Source organism: Schistocerca americana, chromosome 2, assembly GCF_021461395.2.
Source record: "Schistocerca americana isolate TAMUIC-IGC-003095 chromosome 2, iqSchAmer2.1, whole genome shotgun sequence".
Taxonomy (NCBI): Eukaryota; Metazoa; Arthropoda; class Insecta; order Orthoptera; family Acrididae; genus Schistocerca; species Schistocerca americana.
In genome coordinates, this window is record NC_060120.1 from 881,152,216 (window position 1) to 881,171,989 (window position 19,774).

General features: G+C 38.6%; 1 protein-coding gene across 1 annotated transcript in view; it reads right to left on the reverse strand.

The window, feature by feature from the left end:
- LOC124594520 (Down syndrome cell adhesion molecule-like) overlaps positions 1-10,821 on the reverse strand; it is a 72,838-nt gene extending 62,017 nt beyond the window's left edge. Inside the window, exons 1-2 of the mRNA XM_047132894.1 lie at positions 10,710-10,821; positions 5,537-5,708 (exon numbers count right to left, since the gene is read on the reverse strand). Of these exons, the coding sequence (XP_046988850.1) occupies positions 5,537-5,708; positions 10,710-10,821 (284 nt within the window). The remainder of the gene's footprint in view (positions 1-5,536; positions 5,709-10,709) is intronic.
- Between the last annotated feature and the right edge of the window lie 8,953 nt (positions 10,822-19,774).

The window sequence follows — 19,774 nt, forward strand, 5'->3', positions numbered from 1 at the left end:
CAACAGTTGCACATTTATTTGCCTATACATATCTTCCCAGCTGTCATTCATGCCTGCCATGTATCGCCCATGGTGCACCACAGCTGCCATGATGCCAGTTTTGGATAGCATTATTTCGCCATGCATGGTATACGTTAACCATGGCAGCATGCACACATTTTTCAACCTTAGCCACATCAAAAATACTTCCACCCTTGGCCTGAAATCCAATGATCATGCCCTTTTGGATGCCAGGTAAATTTCTCCATTTCCACCAAGTGAGGTGGCACAGTGGTTAGCACACTGGACTTGCATTCGGGAGGACAACAGTTCAATCGCGCGTCCGGCCATCCTGATTTAGGTTTTCCGTGATTTCCCTAGATCACTTCAGGCAAATGCCGGGATGGTTCCTTTGAAAGGGCACAGCCGATTTCCTTCCCCATCCTTCCCTAACCCGAGCATGTTCTCCGTCTCTAATGACCTCGCTGTCGACGGGACGTTAAACACTAATCTCCACCTCCTGCTCCATTTCTGCATTATGAAAATGACTGCACTGTTTTCCAGATCCCCACAACATATCTTATATACCCTCCACTGCTGTCCTGCCTGCCATCTGTGAATGGTTACTGCACTTTGACGTCAAATGTACCATATTTACTTAATTAAAAGATGAGGCTATTTCGAAATTCATCATTTTGAAAAATACAGGGTTGTCTTATGTTCACAGATTAAACTATTACTGCTGAGGTCAACATTTTTACATTGTTTAGTAGAGTATATAGGAGTAGTCTTACATTTAAAGGGGTCATCCTACATTCAAAGCTCAAGCTTTGGCTACTGAGATCACATGCAGATTTATTTTAAAGAATTCAGAAGGGCAGGACGTGGAAAATGATACTCACATTCCTACAGGCTCTAGATTTCCCAATATGCCAAAGCGCTTCATACTGTATCAACATTGCTCGAACAATCACAGGACACTGAACCGTGTGGCACTAGTGCAAAGAGATAAGTGAGAAGCTATGAACTAGCCACAACAATAGTCTATTGCTCTGATTAAAACTATACAATTTTGAGAGATGCAGGAGGAGTTAGTATTAAATTCTGTCATCTTACAAACTGTTGTTATATTTGAACAAGTTTGCAATAATATTCTCTTACATGTATAGACACTGTATACAAGCTTTAATGGTGCTTTTTAAGTCAAAGTAGCATTCAAAAATGGAAATGTTGTTCTTCAAAAAACATTAGTTGATTTAGAACCCAAACCAGTATTTTATTTCGTTATGAGAAACTGCAATCATTTACTAATCATTTAATAATTTCGGTAGCTCAGTTGGTAGAGCACTTGCCCGCGAAAGGCAAAGGTCCCGAGTTCGAGTCTCGGTCGGGCACACAGTTTTAATCTGCCAGGAAGTTTCATTTACTAAGTGGATTGCAAATGAAAAATTCAGTTGCTGTTCACGCATTAGAATACAAGGTAAAAACATGGTCAGCTTTTAATCAGCTTTAGAACATGACAGTCACATTCAGTTGAAATGAGAAAGAAAATTAATCCAGAATGAAATGTGTAACAACAGAAATAAAACACATTAAACTTACTGTAACAGTTATCACCAGAATAAATTACAGTGGCAAGGCCCATCATGGAGATAGTACAGACAGGCATCGCTAGATCATGGGATGAGTGCAAGTTCAAGAATGGGTCTGAATCATAATTGCAATCTTTTATTTATGTATTAGTTGGTGCTGTTGTGCATGACTTGCACACTACCATACATTTCAGTTTATTTTTCACAATTGCTCAAGCTCAGCACTATGGAAGGGTTGGAAGGGGATCAGTGACTCCTACATGGCTGAAAGCTAGGATGATTCTGGGGAAAGCAGCAGCAAATGAGTAGCAAATTTTGTGTTTGCCAACCATGGAAATCTATACCATGTACTTTGGCTTTTTACAAACATCTGCCAAGTTTAAAGTGGAGTTTGCCTGAATCCATTTGTAGTCAAAATCAAACTAACTTTAAAATTGGACAAATACTCAACAATTTCTGCTGAAGACAGTAAAAGCCTAGATAGGGGCCAGTGGCACATGTCCATGTTTCTTGCTGCAGTACTGTTGATGCTTGCCATGGCATATGGTGGGAATGAAAAAGTGTGTGTGTGTGTGTGTGTGTGTGCGTGTGGGGGAGGGGGGGGGGGGGGGGTCTGTATCATCTAGTTCTACACAGAAATATACCAGTAACTGGAAGATACGGTATGTCTTAGTGGCAGGCAAGTGATATGTTTGGAAGCAAGAGACACTGTAACATTTTCACATCAGTATAGAAGCGAAATATGGTATGTATTCAGAAAAAAAAAAAAAAAAAAAAACTGCTGTGTTCTCGGACCCCACCGTAATGACAACCTCAGAATTAACAACATAGTTGGAAGAAACAGCCAAATATTTGTGACAATGACAATACAGATTTCACAGCTGTGCTATTATGATGAAGACAATGATGGTTAAAGGAAATAGTGATACACAGATTCAGGGTTAGTAAGCAATAAAGTTAAAAAAAGAAAACAGTCCAAAAATTAATGTAAACCATTTATTTTTGTTTATTTTATTTAACCTAGTATTATCAAAATGTAGACAGTCAATAAATGGCATAAGTTTGGAATAGGTATAATTTTAGCCTGTTGGTAGATACTTTGTCAGTAAAACAGTTTGTAATTTAGATTAGTCAGAATACTGTAAAAAAAGTTTTCTCAAAGAGCCTCTTAGAGAAGGGGCATAGTCTTATGCTCAAGTAAATATGGTAGGTGGTGGTCACATTAATGTGACTGGACATTGTATCTCCCAAACTCAGTTATAGTAGAAATAAGCAAGTAATACCATGCTGTTGACATTTTCTGCCATCATGCTCAGGCCTTCATTTGTATAGATCATAAAATTCTACTGTGGCTACTGTAATGGTGTGATGTTAAAGGCCTTGTATGAACTGATGCTTATTTAACAGTAGAAAGTAGAAGGATACATTAACAAATAACTCCCTGAGAATAAGACCAAATTCAGAGTGGGGAAACATTGAGTATGATGCCCCACAAGATTTGTTTGTTGGTTTGCTCTGTTCTTGCATATGAGGGTTATTTGGAAAGTAAGGTCTGATTTCTTACAAAACATAAACCATCACAGATTTTTTTCAAAAACTGTCTTTATTTAATTCCTTACACATTACTCTGTTATTCTACATAATTTCCATATTTGTTTAAACATTTGTCATAATGTTCTACAGTCTTTCATATCCCTAAGTCACAGACACCTGCCACCTGTGAGGATAACCAATCTTTAACTGCTTCTTTCAGCTTGTTATCTGTTGCAAAGTGCTTGCCTATGAGAATCTCCTTCAGGTAACACAACAAGTGAAAATCTCTTGGCCCTAAGTCTGGACTGTACAGTGGGTGGACTGTTGTTTCCACCCAGAAGATCTGATCAGATTTTGTGCATGCATGGCAAAATGGGGTCTGGCATTATCAGCAGTAACAAAACTCCTGACATCAGAAGGACACAATGCTTATTCTGTATTACACACTGAACGTTTTTCAGGGTAGCACAGTAAATGGCTGCTTTTGTTGTTGTCTGTTATTGCACAAACTCAACTAACAAGACTCCATGTCTATCCCAAAACAAGACTTCATGTCTATCCCAAAACATGGTTGCCATAACTTACATGTTGAGATTATTGGCTCTGACTTTTACTTGTGATGTGCAACACCATTCCATTAAGTGACATTTAGACTCTAGGATCATGTAACAAACACATGTCTTGTCCCCTGTGACAATGTTCTCTAAAGGCTGATTACCTTTCTCATGATATCATTCCAAAAAATAGAGTGTGCAAGCCCTTCTTTCCATTTTGTATTTCTCAGTAAGCTGCCTGGGAACCCAAAATGCACACAGTTTTTGGAACTGCAACTTTTCTAAGACAATTTTGTGCAAAGGTGTTCTACCCACATTCAGGAATTCCAATAGTAAAATTGAAATTGTGAATCGCCAATCTTTATGAATCATTTCATCTACACATTTGATGAAATCTTCCAAGATTACCAATGACTGGCCTGATTAGAGTTCATCATGGACATTTTACCATCCATTCTTGAAAGCTCTCACTCACTTACACACTTTGCTGTCACTCATCACATACCAAAAAGGCATTAAACACAACCACAGCCTATGCACCCAGGAGAATAATGTAACATACCGGTACTTACAACTAGCTCACAGGAAACAGCTCGACCCTTAATATTACACAGACTCATACTGTGAAATTCCAAATAAATGAAAATGAATTACAGGTAATAGAAGTAGAGATCAAAAGGCACACACTAGATGAGACTTTGTCTGTGCATTTACATTGTCAGAGGTACTACCTTGTACGTTTCTAAGTGTGTTCCTGATGTACAGCACTCAAAAGGCTGTTGAGTGAATTACTGATTTAGGTCTATGGCCCAGGACATACTCTATTGTATCACATCCACATGATGCCAAATGGTAGAGGTTGACACGATGGCTGGTCAACACCCTGTGGGCCTTCAGAGCCTGAACAAGGAGCTTATATTTTTATTCCCCCTTTCCTTTATTGTGCCTACAGTAATGAGATACTAACTGGTACTCATTTAAGCGTATATATTCAATTTCTGTGACTTTGGAATTATGGCTTATTAAGTGTAGCCTATACTTAGAAATACCTTGAACTTTTTAATATTCTACTGTGTATCACACTTCTTATATCTTGATGGGAAAGCCCAAATGTATTGTTGTTGTTACCATTGGTGCTGTGCAACCTGCTTTCATTTGTAATCATGCTACATATGTGGTGAGTGTTACCCCCTATCAAAGAACAGATATTTGAAGGTAATTAAAATATATATTGCAAAATGTTTATAAATAGAGGATTTACTAGTTTGTACTGTACTGGTAGACAGTTTTCTCCATGTATACTATGTTATATTCTTCATCTTATTTACTCTACTTTAGATACTGTATGTCAAACTTTGTATGCTACAAATTTATGTAATTTCATTCTTGCCATTAATATTTGGATAATTTTGAAATAATGAAAACCCAAAGAATAACAAACTAAATGTAGGCTGGTTCTATGGCCAAATTTTGAAATCCAATAATTTAAAAAAAAAACTTCAATTCATAGCTCCTTGATAAAGGAATCACTGAAGACAAATTGATCTGCTACTGGATGACTGTATCCAATACAGTTAAGTACTGCACATCAATGACATAAAGAAATGAGATATAGAAATGGTGAGGCAAAAGTATACCATATAAAAAATTACTGAAATATTTTAATAAATGCAATTTAGAGTTAACAAAATACAAACAATTAATGACATAACATTTTATAAGACTAAAACCAGCCAGTTGACTATTGTCTCATGTTTTGGAGACACATAGGTAGGAAAAATACTGTAATTTATTGTCATTTATATCTCTTAATATATCCAGCAAAGTTGTTTTCTCTTGACTGTAAATAGTGAAAGCTGTTTTATATGCTTTACTCACTTATAATTTGCTGCCTGAAAAATGTGATTCTGGGATGAAGACTCTGAGTTATCTGATTCTTTTCTCCATAATATTACTGGCTTTGGTGACCCATCAGCAGCACAGGGTATTAATAAAGTATCACCCATAAGTACATTAATATCTTCAGGTTCATGTAACCATGTGGGAGGCACTGTAAGAATTAGAATAATTATTTAATTGAATACAATTCTCTGATTTAGTACTACACATAAGAGAGTAGCAAAATGTTACTGTACCAGTGTTAATTTCTTTTTGATGGGAGAGAAATCTGGTGGCATGAAAAATACTTCCCTTGATTTAATGTTTTAAACATCTGTCATGTCATTTAGGGAATTTATATTTCATCCTCTTTCTACACTGAACATTCTGAAACTATTTATAGAAATTTGTTTACTTTCTGAGAAAATCAAGAGGATACACATTTTATTTTTTCATGCTTTAGTAATAATATACCAGTAACATACTACGGAAATCCTAGGTAATACATGGGTTGATGGACAATGGTGAATGAGAGCAAATGAGGACTTGTACAGCAAGACAGAACCTATCAAAGCATCCATTAAGAAGAGACGATTCTTATTTTACGGTCATCTCAGGAGGATGGACGGTGATCGACTAACTAAAAGAATATGGAGTTTCATCTAAACTAAGAAAAAAAGGTCAAGATGTGAAAAAGATCTTAGGCAGATTGGTATCTCAGAAAGAGAAATTCCTGACAGAACAAATTTAGAAGATTGGTGAACAACTACCAAGGTTTTAAAATGGCATCAACGTCCAAAAGGCAGAGAGGACCATTATTTGAATAGCATAAACAGGCACTTTTTGGTGGACGCAGAAGATACTGGCAGAAAGTCAAAGCTGGAACAATAACAAGACCTAAACACTAAAATGAATTTCGTTGTTACCATGCAGTCCATAGAGGCTCATGTCGATAGTAATATAATATATACCAGTTACTAGAAGATACAGTATGTCTTACATTTTATGCAATGAATATTATATACAATTGTAATATTTAATGCTTTGATTAATAGATTTTTCTTGACAGTAATATTGTGTGAGGTAACCTGAAATACCAGTTTAGCCTCAAGAACCACTGTTTGCCTCAAGGCTAATCTTTGGTACAAGCAAATCAATACCTTAAAATGTTGTCCCATGAATGTATGTTTACACAGTGTTATGACATAACTCCGCTATTACTGGTCATAAGCCTCATATCACAAGTAATGAGGAAGAAGGAGTGCTACAAGTATTAACATTGTTGAAACAACCAAGGCTCATCTGGCTCCAGATAGTAGCACCTTGACATATGGCCCCTTACCAGGTTTATGGTGAAGAGATTAACAGCACCTGCAGCAGAGAAGGTGGACTTCAGTAAGGTGTCAGTGGTCTGTGCTTCAGGGGAGTGGCTACAAAAAGCATCTGACTTCATGTTCAGGATGGCCTAAACAAAACAATGGAAGGCAATGGGAAATCACCACTGTTATTTTCCCACGATAATCTCATGGATTTACTCAGTCTTAAATTAGATTCTGGAACAAGCCCCAAGTTGGATCTCTGAGGTCAACAGGGTTGGGGGAGCCTCAGAATGCACAGACCAATCTAACCCATTAAAAGCATAATAACCTGGAATGTGTGAGGCCTCTTGTAGACACAAAAGTTTGCTACCATGGAGAGAGAAATTGCCTTTCAAGATCTACATGTATTTGGACTTAGCAAGACATACTGGAAGGAATGTGGTCAGATTGTGATTCAAGGCAAGGCAAGGCAAAGAACACAGTGTATTTTTCTGGAAGTGAGGAGGTGAGTAGAAATGGTATCACTATAGTGATTCCTAAGAGCCTTGGTAATCCGGTCATCGTTTATGAACCCATTTATGATAGAATAATTTCCATTAAAATGAAAGCTTCTCCTTGCATTATCAGCATCATTCAGGTTTATGCTCCCACTACAGCTTTATTGGGCATAGAACTCAATGAATTTTATGAGCTGTTAGAACACGCCACCAGAAAGATACCTTAAAGGAAATATTATCCATTCAGGGTGATTTTATCACAAAGATTGGTGAGACTATAGATGACGGAGATATGAGACCTGTGGGACTGGACTTTATGGCTTGGGTGTGAGGAATGAACATGGAGAGCAGTCACTGGAATTTTGTGTGAATAACAACCTATCTATATGTAATACCCTTTCACAGCATCATCCACAATGTTGCTACACATGCAACACATGCAGGTGCATGTTGTTCATTATGAGCCGTGCTGTGATGCTAGTGTAGAACATAACACAGAAACTGTGCAATACAAACAATCATTAGTTTCTTCAGTGCAATGCTACTTCAGCAAAGTTTTAGTGGATTTCATTATTGCTGGCCAAAGTGTTCAGTTTCAGTTAGACATGGGTGCTTCAGTGTCATTGCTAAATTGCACTACTTATGATCTTGGAAAACACAGGTTACAGAAGTCAACAACTACAACACTGACAGGGTGTAATTGACAGGATATTCCAGTATTAGGATCTTGTAGCCTTCCTGCCATCAATCAAAATTTGCAAAAGAGTTTGTCATTCCAAGTTTTTCATTCATGGGACAGTGTTAATATTTTTGGCCTTGATTTGTTTGGCTTGCTTACTGTAGACAATGTGCTAGCAGTTACTTCATGTGACTCTAGAGACAGTGTTGTTCAGTTGTGTGATGAATTTAAAGATTTTTTTGTTGAGGGGTTAGGTAAAGCTACCATTTTTTTTGATCCTGTGGTAATCAAAGACAATGCACAGCCTGACTTTTGCAGAGCTTGTGTGGTACCACACGCACTCTGTGAACATTTTGTAAAAGAATTGGCACAGTGGCTGGAAAAATGTGTCTTTGCAGCCATCACAGCCAGTTTGTTGGCATCTCAATCAGTTTTCTTGAAGAAACCTTCAGGGAAATTGAGAATCTGCACAGACTTTAAGGCAACAGTGAAACCTCAGACAGTAGTTGAGTCCTTCCCACTGCCATGATGTGATGAGCTTATGGAGCGCTTAGGAGCCAGTTGCTACTTGTCCAAGATCAATTTGTGTGATGTGTACCTACAGATTCCATTAGGTTAACAGTAACAGGAAGTGTATGTGGTTAATACACACATGGAACTCTACAAATTTCTTCATTTTCCTTTTGTATGCATCAGCACCAGTGATCTTTTAGCACTATCTGGAACAATTAGCTGCATCTGTGCCTTCATGTATAAAATACTTGGAAGACGTAATGGTATCAGGCCACACACCAGGAGAGCACCTCAGTAATTTGCTTACCCTGTTCAAAGTGTTGTCAGAGGCAGGCCTCAAATGTAATGAAGACTAGTGTGTGTTCTTCCAGACAGAACTTGAGTACTTATGTCTTATGATCAATCCCCAACATATTCATCTGATGCAGCCACACTTGCAGGCTGTTCGTGATCTCAAACCTCCAAGAAATCTCTCTGAACTACAATCAGTACTAGGGAGCTGACCTACTACATTCACTTCATTCCTAATGCAGCTCAAATCACAGTGCCCTTACATTGTTTTCAGTGCAAGCATGTACCTTTTGCGTGCTCCCACAAATGTGACATTGCATTTCAGAAATTGAAAAACACTTTTCTCAGTGATCATTGTCTGGTACATTTAAATTCTGGCAAACCAGTTGTCTTGGCCCTGAATGCATCCTCATACAGCATTGGTGCGGTTCTTTCACACAGAATTCGTTCTGCAGGCAGACCAATAGCTTTTGCCTCCAAACTTCTCAACAAGGCTCAGTCCGATTATTCATATAGAGAAAAGGAGGCTATTGCAATCATTTATGGAGTGACTAAATTTCACCAGTGCCTGCGTGGAACGAAATTCTACTTAGTCACTTAGCACAGACCACTGCAGTCACTTTTCAATCTGGACAAATCTATTCCAAACTACACCGCACAAAAATTGCAGTAATGGGCTCTTATTCTCTTGCAATATCAGTACAGGCCCACATCCAAGCATGCCAATTCAAATGCGCTCTTGCATCTTTCTGTCGGACCAGATGTACACTTTGAAACATCGGAAGCATGACGTTGTCACATCGATGCATAGCAGTTTGATGCTCTGGACCAGTTCCCCTAGATCACCAGAATGTCACCCAGGCAACAGCAGAGGACCCAGACTTGCAGATTTTGTTGTGCCATGTCCACACGGGTAGGCCTCACTCAGTGAAACAAATAATTAGCCCAGTGATCTGTTGATACTTTGGACATCGGCATGACTTGTCAGTGCTACAAGGTACTATTTTGATATGTACTGCATCAGAACAATCACATGTGGTGATCCCAAAGACTCTCCAGAGACATGAGCTCAGCTTCCTGCACCAAGGTTACTGGGGCATGGTCTGCATGAAACAATTAGCTCACAAACATTGCACTTGGTTTGCCATGGATGCTCAAATAGAATAGATGACAGCATAGTGCCATGCTTGTGTGGAGCAGCAGGCAGCTCCTCCTCAACAATTTTTTGATTGGACAAAACCGGAAGTGTCTTCGCAGCATGTTCATTTGGACTTTGCTGGACCATAGTGGAACTTTCATTGGCTGATTGTCATCAATACATATAGCAAGTTTCCTTTTGTCGTGCCCATGAATTCAATACTGAAATGTTGCACACTCCAGTCTCTGTAGTCCATATTTTGTATGGGAAGTCTTCCAGAGTTGCTAGTGACTGACAATGGACCTTGATTTGTGTTGGCAGAATCTGAGGACATTTGTGCAACCAATGGTATTTGTCACATCATCAGTGTGCATTTTCACCTGCAGTCAAACGGAGAATCAGAACACTTCATGAGCACTTTCAAATAGCAGATGGACTAGCTATGCACCACCACACATGGGAATGAGCTTTGCTGGTCTTCCTCTTGTTTTATCACTCCCAGACATGCAATGGTCCTTCGCCAGTGGAGTTGCTCCATGGTTGTTGTCACCACACACTGATTCATCTGCTGCACCCATCTTAGCATCCAGTGGCTAGTCAACCACTCAGGCAATGCATAAAGCTAATCAACAATTTCTTTCAGATTGTATGGCAGATGGAAGAGCTGGCAACTTGACAGTATTATAAAATCATTGTACAGAGTCCAGGAGGTTTGTGTTGCAGCATTGGAACCAACTTCTGCCTTGTAATTTGTGTGATCCTGACACCAAGTCTTTGTTTACAAATTCATTGTGTGCCTGGATGATGCAGCGTGCCCTCCATCCAGCGTGCCCTCCATCCAGCGACATGGGGGTCTGGTGTCGGCACTATCAAGTCCTGAACACATGGACCTGGACCCGATGCCCCAGTCAGTCCATGGTCCACTACATACTGCTGCCTGCTAATGGGCTGCCATTCCACCTCACGATGCCATTGTGAGTCAATGTCATGAAGTTTGTGCTCCATTGACAGTTGGAAGAATATGCCTTCCACCTCATTTTTCAGTTGCAAGTGAATGATGGGACACAAGCAGGGACATGGCACCAGCTACAGACTCGGCTCCAGTTTCCTCATCACTTACTGCATATCCACACCTCACCCCCCCTCTTTACCCGCTCATAGCAGCAACTGACACTACATGATGATGATGGTGAGGTTTCTGGGGGGGGGGAGGGGGCAGGAGGGGGGGGGGGAGGGGGCAGGAGGGGGGGGGGGAGGATCGTTGTGCCCTCACCAATGGATGCAACTGGAGCTGGTGCACTGAGACAGTTCCTGACTGGTGCCATGGGCAGCAGTTCAAAGTTTGCCATTAACCAAAAGCATGGCCAGATCAGCTATCTCTGTGCTGCTGGACTTCTGCACTGTGATAAGCAGTAACCACAGCCAGCAATGGATGGTTCATGTTCAATGTTTGCTTATGGCACGTCTAGCATTGAAGATTTCAGCTTTTTGGGTTGCTGCTCGTAGATACAGTTTATAGTGGAGGTCAAACTGTGAGACTTAGTCTACAAGTGGAGTTGTCTATGGCCTTTGCATTAGGATAAGCGTTTAGCACAGTGAATGAGAGTATGGTGCCCAGGATGGACAAAGACTTGTTGACATTATATTCAGTAATGCATGCCTCTACAGGCCATTGCTTACTTGTATCTGTCTACAAACACATCAAACAAGTTACTTTACAACTTAAGTTCAGTATAGTAGTGCAATAACATTTATAATTGTATGTCACTCATTTTTTGCATGGTCACAGTTCCTCTGTCCACCTCAGAGTATGTGAATCTAATATGGCATGTGCAAGCTGTTCTATCTAGATACACCTCATAACGTGTAATGGTGAACAGCCTACAGACTGGACTACATTTGTTTTAGTTCCTTGGCACAAAAAAGGATCAGTTAGGGACTGGTCCAACTATCATACCATAGTATTAATATAGCATACTAACGAGGACCTCCTGTATGTAATGACTCAATGCCTAAATTCCTGCAGTCTCGGATTTCAACAGAACAATCAGGTTTTGTGACAGGGGCAGATACTTGAAAGGCAGTCACGAATTTAAGGAAGATAACTGCAAAATGCCATGAGTTATGTGCCCCTGCCTTCTTTGTTTCCTAGATAGTGAAATGTGGGACAAGTTCTGGCATGAGCTCAATGAGTTTGTGGTTCCAAAACAACTAGTATCATTGCTAAAAGGTCTTTGTAACGGCTGTACTGCTGCAATAAAGGTGGGTTGAGTCAGACAAGGTTGTATACTGTCATCTTTGCTCTATAATATATATCCAGAGCATGACATCAGGAATGCACTGGATGACTAGGATGGTGGAATTTCAATTTGTGGCAAGAAAATCAACAACTTACACTTTGCAGGTGATACCACCCTCATTGCAGGAAGTGAGGAAGAACTTAGTGATCTCGTCTCCAGAGAGAAGAACATTAGTTTAAGTTTTGGTATAGACATAAACATGACACCCAGCAATGGGTAAATCAACCGATAATGGTATTGCCTTTTTGGATGTGACTGAGAAAACCTATGTCAAACGAGACAGTATAGATATCATCTCCACATGATAAATTTGGCTTCTAGGTGTCCATTACAAACAACAGTACAACCTCCTTGGCACCATGCTGCAAACTGGGCAAAGGAGTGCCATGGTGCAAGTTAAGTAAGGGAACATCTGAAATGGAACATGGATCAATGGAACCAAGTTTTCTTCTTCAACAAGTGCAGGATTTGTCTGATGCCTTGTGATGATATTAGAAGACTCAGGAGGTGGCCAGGTACCAAGGTACTCATGTTACCAGACCCTCAGACATGCTGTCTCATTGGTTCTACAGAGTGTTGGCTCACTCTTTTTTGGGCTGATATCATTATGTCAGACACCTCTCACTAATATCAAGGGTAATTTGAGGGCTGTGTAGTAGTATGATTCATTGTTCAAGATGGTAATGTATGAGGACGCCATGCCCATATCATGAAGAGCTCTCTCCAGGAGGCAGAAATCAAGAAAATGGAAAGGTCTGCAGTGTCTACAGACATAAATCCAATTGAGCATGTTAGGAATGAGGTGAAATTCGCAGTATGTGATTGCAAGAGCCCACTTAACACAAGAGCCCACTTAACACATAAGATGAGCTTATGAGGGCCACTGTTGAAGAGTGGAGCAGGCTTGAGGGGCAACATCTTGATCATTTTGTGGACTGCATATCCACAGAGACCCAAAATATCACAATGTGTGGGGTGGAACAGTATGACATCAAACATTAACCAGCAGCATATTTAGATTTCACTGGTGTGCAAAGAAATGCACTTTCAAAGAGGCTGCCTCTACTTTGGTTATTGTTTAGCTTTCATTTCACCAAAAATGGTAGCTAATAAGAAAAGGAAATTATGATTAACTAACTCATTGACCTAAAAAGCTTTAAGAGTTTTCACATAAAAAATTGGAGGCATTATTTTTTGTCATGTCTTCATATATTAACTGCATAAAAAGAATATCACTAACCAGGAGGCATAGATATGTTATTTATTTCATATTTCTGACATATTATTATAGTGGACAGTAGGACCTTCCAAAAAATTAAACCTTAGTGTAACAGTATAAATCTTAAGAAGTATCTGTTGAAGGAAGCTAGGAACATGAACAGTAGTGGTGGACATTCAAAAGATTTTGGCGAGAAAAAGTATATGTTTTGGTTCAGTGTAGTATGGCTCACCTTATCACAGTATTTTTGAAATGAACAAAATTTGCTTCTTGTGCTTCTGTATGATGATTTACCTCTATAACTATTGGTAAATTTGCTTATCTTAATCACTATTACTATTTACTTCTTCAATTGTTAAGGTATCCTAAATTCATTCAAGAATAAACGAAATGACTCACTGAAAGGCAGAAGTGCTGCATCATTGATAGGCACATAAACAAGAGGTTAGAAGCTTGACTAGCTTTTGGAATGTGGTTCCTTTTTATGGCTGTAGGAAAAACATGCATGCAAACACACACACACACACACACACACACACACACACACACACACACACACACACTTACTCACATGCACATATTTGTCTCAGTTGACTGCCAGTAACTCTGAGTGAGGAGCTGGCAGTCGACTGAGCACAACACAGGGAGACAGGGGTGTAGGGGTATCCGTGTGAGTGACTCTGTGTGTGTGTGTGTGTGTGTGTGTGTTTCCTATAGCTAGAAAAAAAGGTCATTCTGAAAGCTCTTCTTCTCTTTATTCCACAATAATTTGTAATTTCCACCAGAACTTCCTGTACATTAATAAATTAATTCCATATTTTCATGTATAAAAATCAGTTAATGAATAAGAACATTGTGAAATTTCATTACCATTAACTATAAGCTGTGTCGTATGGCTTGTATTGGCAACAGCATTTCCTGCAATGCATGTGTAATTTCCTCTATGCTCCTCTGTAACTTTATTGATTGTCAATGTGCTTGAGTATTCATCAATGGTTCGTTCAGCAACTGACAGTCTATAGGGAATGATATTACCATCCTTTAGCCATTGTAGTGATATAGGAAAGTCTCCTTTGACAACAACACAATGGAGGTGCACTCTCATTCCTTTCTGTACATCTTTTTTCGTGTATAGACGATCAATGACAGGTGCCTCTAAAACAACATGGAAACAGAAAATAAAAAGGCATTTATTCTGAAAATAGCCTAGTTACAAATAAAAACAATAAATGATAATACAGAGAAACTGCCATAACTGGTCACTATAAATAATTGACATTTAATGAAGTTATATGTGCCCTATTTTCATTAGAATATGGTAACTAAGCAATGAAAGATCTAACTGATGAAAATTCAAAAATTTAATAATGAGACAGAGAGAATGCTGTAGAAGGAATTAACAATCTGGTATTCTGTTTTCACCAACACAGTTCCAGGTATGTTTGGGAATAAGGTGACTCAGTAAAAATAATAATTTTTTTCCAAAATGTCTGTCTTAAATTATTAAGTAACCATATGCATAAAAGGCTGAGGTGCCAACAGCACATGCACAAGTTAAATAAAAACACCCAACTCAGCTCTACTTGCTTTGAACTTAGAAAATCTCCCTCGCTGTGTCCACCAGCAGACTTGATTGCTAGCTCAGTAGCAGGCAATACTATGCTATGACATTATATTTTGTGGCAATGCAGTTAATTTCAAAAAAAGTATTTATTATGCAAGCAGTAAACATATTTTGTGTAGTTGGTATCTCCAAATAGTTAATATTAAGAATGAATTTAGGATGATCTGCGAAATTAAGAATAGCAACAACAGAAGAAAAAATAATCTCCATACAATCCATGCTTAGGATTCAGACTGGAGATTTGTATACAGAAAGTAAAATCTGTACTGTAATATGTAGGTGGTAGAGATCGGACGTGGAATTGGAAATCTCAGTGCATTTAAAAACAAAGTAAGTGTAGGCCTACTTTACTAGACACTCCTACATTGTCCAGTCACAGAATGTGACCTCATGTCAAATGCCTGAACAACCACCTTTTGCAGCACAGAGCACTGCAAGACATGCCCCATTCAAAAACAAAGTAAGAGTAGGCCTACTTTACTAGCCACTCATACACTGACCTGTCACATAATGTGACCACATTTCAAACGTCTGAACAACCACCTTTTGCAGCACAGAGCACTGCAAGATATGCAGAACAGAGTCAGTGAGGTTCTGCAAGAGGTACCAACTGGGATGTGGAGCCATGCTGACTCCAGTACCGTGGCTTGTTGTGCTAGATTTCTCAGCTGAGGCTCCATGATGTGAACAGCCTGATAGAGGTGATCCCACAGATTTTCTATTGGGTTTAAATATTGGGAGTTTGGTGGTCAGGGAGTATGGTAAACTCATCCTGGTGCTTTTCAAACCATGCATATATTCTGCGAGCTGTGTGAGATGTTCTGTTGTCCTGCCATCATGCCAAGGAAAACCAAACTGCAAGTAGGGGTGGACATGTTCCCCAAGGACAGATGCATCCTTATGTTTATTCATTATTCACTGTTCCTCCCAGAATGATGAGATCACCCAGGGGATGCCACAAATACATTACCCAGACCATAATGCTCCCTTACCTCACCTGGGTCCTTTTGATGATAGTTGCAGGGTGTTGGCTTTTAACTTACCTTGCATAGAGACAACTGACAGTGTTCTCTGAGATTAGTTGAGTTAATTAAATCCTTAGTATAGAGTAAAACAGGAGGTGAATAGTGTAAGAGAGACAGCAGTGGCTTTTTTTAGAGCAGCTGCTTTCCTGATAATATATACATAATGTAACATAGAAGTAATTCACATACATAATGTAACATAGAAGTAATTCACACAGTTATCACGAGAGCAGATTTTTATTAGTCATTACTGGTTGTTAGTCTGCATAACAGAAGCAACTTGAAGTGACTGCTGTAACTGTTAATGTATAGCATGATTGTTTAACTCTTTCCAAGTCACTCATGGCCCTTCTTCACAATAAGATTTATGGAACAAAATGTTTGAAATAATGAATAATAATGAATACCTAGGATGGGCTCTCACAAAAAGTAGCATATCCAATCCAATATGCCCATATACTGACCATAAAAAGGAGCCTGTTTCTGCTGAAAGATCAGCGATTTGAAAAACTGGTATGAAAGAATAGCAGAAACCAACTATACTTTGGGACCATTTGGACCAGTATGACCTACATGAGTAACATCCGGTGAGCTGCAGCTGTACTCTTTCTGTGCAACACCCCAGATGCCATTTTCAACAAAACAATGCATGGCCACACGTTGCTGCATGAACACATGCCTTCTGTTGTCACAGGATGTCAGCCTTTTGTCCTGGCCTGCCAGATTACCAGACTTGTTGCCAGCCGAAAATGAGTGGAATATGGTGAAATAACCGGTGCAGTGTTGTGACTTGATGTCAACCACCAAAGAAGAACTTTGGAGCCGGGTGAGTGTAACATGGATGGCTATACCACCTTATATGTGTCGATACCATCATACATGGATCAAGTTATCAGGGCCGATGGCGGATCCTGTGCCTACTAGGCAACAGAATTTATGCTGAACTAAGTGTACTGAAGTGCTTATCATTTCTGCAGAACATACTAATGTACATGTTCTGTGAATATGAACGTTCTGTCTCTAGTTGTTCAAGGTGTTCTATTTTTTCTGAACATGAGTGTACAAAGTGGATATGTGACTTCACTTCAGTGTAAGCAGCATCAATATGGAGTGTGATCATGCTAAAAATGCATCATAATTAAGAATTTTTTAAGCTGTTAATGATGTTAACCTATGTCTTCTATCAGAGATGAACAGTTTCCTTTTAGAATGTTGCTCTTAGCATTGCAAATATGTGGAAAAATACAGCTCACAGTAACACTTATAGTTTACTTTGATATTTGTTCACAATGTAAGTCATGTGTGGGTGACTGATATTACTTTACATGATGAAAGAGTCATCTAGAAAAGAAGTGCACAGGGATGTAACTGACAGAATGTTGATACAGTACTAAGGTTGCAAATGCATAACAGTGTACGTCAATCATTGATGTAAAAGGGACTGGTGGAAAAAAGTAAGTAAATTGTTTATTGTTTCAAAAGTAGTCACCATAACTGTTAATACATTTACCCAATGTGAAACAAGATGGTCAGTGCCTTAATGGAAAAACTGTTTGCAGTTGCCTACCAAACCACGATTGTGCCCAGGCGTGCAGCTCTTCATCTTAAGCAAATAGTTGGATATGAATGCCTTTCTTCAGGGCTCCAAAATATGGAAATCACATGGGGAGAGGTTGGGACTGTATCAAGGATCAACACTTCTGCAACATAATCTAAACAACCTTGGCAACATGTGAGCCCACCTGTGATTTCCATAGTTTTGGATCCATGAAGAAACATATTCATGACAGTTGATTTGCTTCAGATGAAGAGGTACAATCCTGGTTCTGTAGACAACTACAAAAATTTTTCTATGAGAGGACTGACTGACTTGTCTCACAATGGGATAAAAATATTAACTGTTATGGCAATTACTTACGAAATAGCAAACAGCTCACTTACTTTTTCCATCTGTCGCATTTTTATTAGACTGTCCCTTACATATTCCAGTTGTTGATTGTATTTGAGGCTTTAAATGACAGATCTATATACTATAACCTATATACTTGAATAAGAAAAAGAGAAATCGTCAACTACATGGTTATTGCCATCAAAGCCTGACTCACTTTTAATCAGCATATGGCTCTCTATTGCACTGCATCTAATAAATGACACCTCAGTACCACTTAAATGAGTTGCTGATATTTTGTGGCTTATTTCTAACTCATGGAAACCAGTAATTTCAAATTCACTTAGTGACTATATCTATGATCTAATGTCGACAATTAGTTAAAGAATCTTGGTGTAATTCCTTAATATCATCCCTGTTTTTTATTCACTGCTTGGGGTCTTACTGAAAAGAGATACTGTGAAGACATCCAGGAAGTGCACAACTTCTTCCTATCAGTTATTTATTTATTTGTCCATATAAATCTCTTTTTCAGTACATATATTGTACACAGGATATTGGACAGAAAACCTTTTTAGCTATTGGTTTTTCAAATGTCAAACATACATTACCTAAATTTTTATAACAAATTGGATCTATACAGTTAATAATTACAAATTTTTAGAAATACTATATATTTATAACTTATTGCTACAATTAAAGATACAAATTACATTTCTTCTTGCATAAGATACTGTGAGATTGAACAGAAGCAATTTTTCAGAAGGTAGGTTGTCACAGACTTTTTAAAGCTTTGTAGTTCATGAAGAGATTTTATATGTCTTGGTAATCTGTTGTAAACTTTTGTTCTTCCGTGATATAACACCTTTTTGGCATAATGTGGTGTTACAATGAGTAACATGTATGTCACTGTTTGATCTGGTACTGTAACCATGGACACTTTTGTTTTGACGAAAAAGGTTTTCTTTTCTCAGTATGCTTTTTTATTTAAATGCATGACTACTTCCAGTATACAAATGTAGGGAAGGGGTAGGATCTTTAGATCTTTAAAGAAAGGTTTGCATGGTTTTCTGCTGCTCACTTATTTCATTATTCTTATAATTGTCTTTTGTTCCCTGAAAACTGTTATGGCCTGGTGTACATTTCCCCAGAAAATGATACCGCACTTCAGTACTGAATATACATGAGCAAAGTATACAGCACAAACTGTTTCTGCACTAGTATTGTTGCAAAGAATTCTTACTACATAGTTAATTTTTGCTAGTTTTGAATTTAGGGATGAGATATGAGTGCTCCATTTAAGATTTTCCTGGATATGACTACTAAGAAATTTAGCTTCATTGACAGCAATAATGTTTTGGTTATCTATACATATTATGGGTTGTGCCACATTTTTATTTTGATCAGTGTGGAAATTCATGAGTATTGTTTTTTGGCGATTAACTATTAGCCTATTTCTGGTAAACCATTCAGACTCTCCTTTTGTAATATGTTTTGCAGATGCAGTAAGATTTTCTTCTTTATTCCCTTCAATGAACAGACTGGTGTTATCTGCAAACAGTACTGTTTCAAAATCCCTAACGTGTGATGGGAAATCATTAATGTTCACAAAAAAAAGAAAGGGACCTAAAATGGAGCCTTGTGGAACACCATGACTTAGTCCACATGGTTCTGAAAGGTGTACCTGGAGTTCATTTCCTCCCATGTACTTAATTTCAGTTACCTGAGAGCGATATTCCAAATAT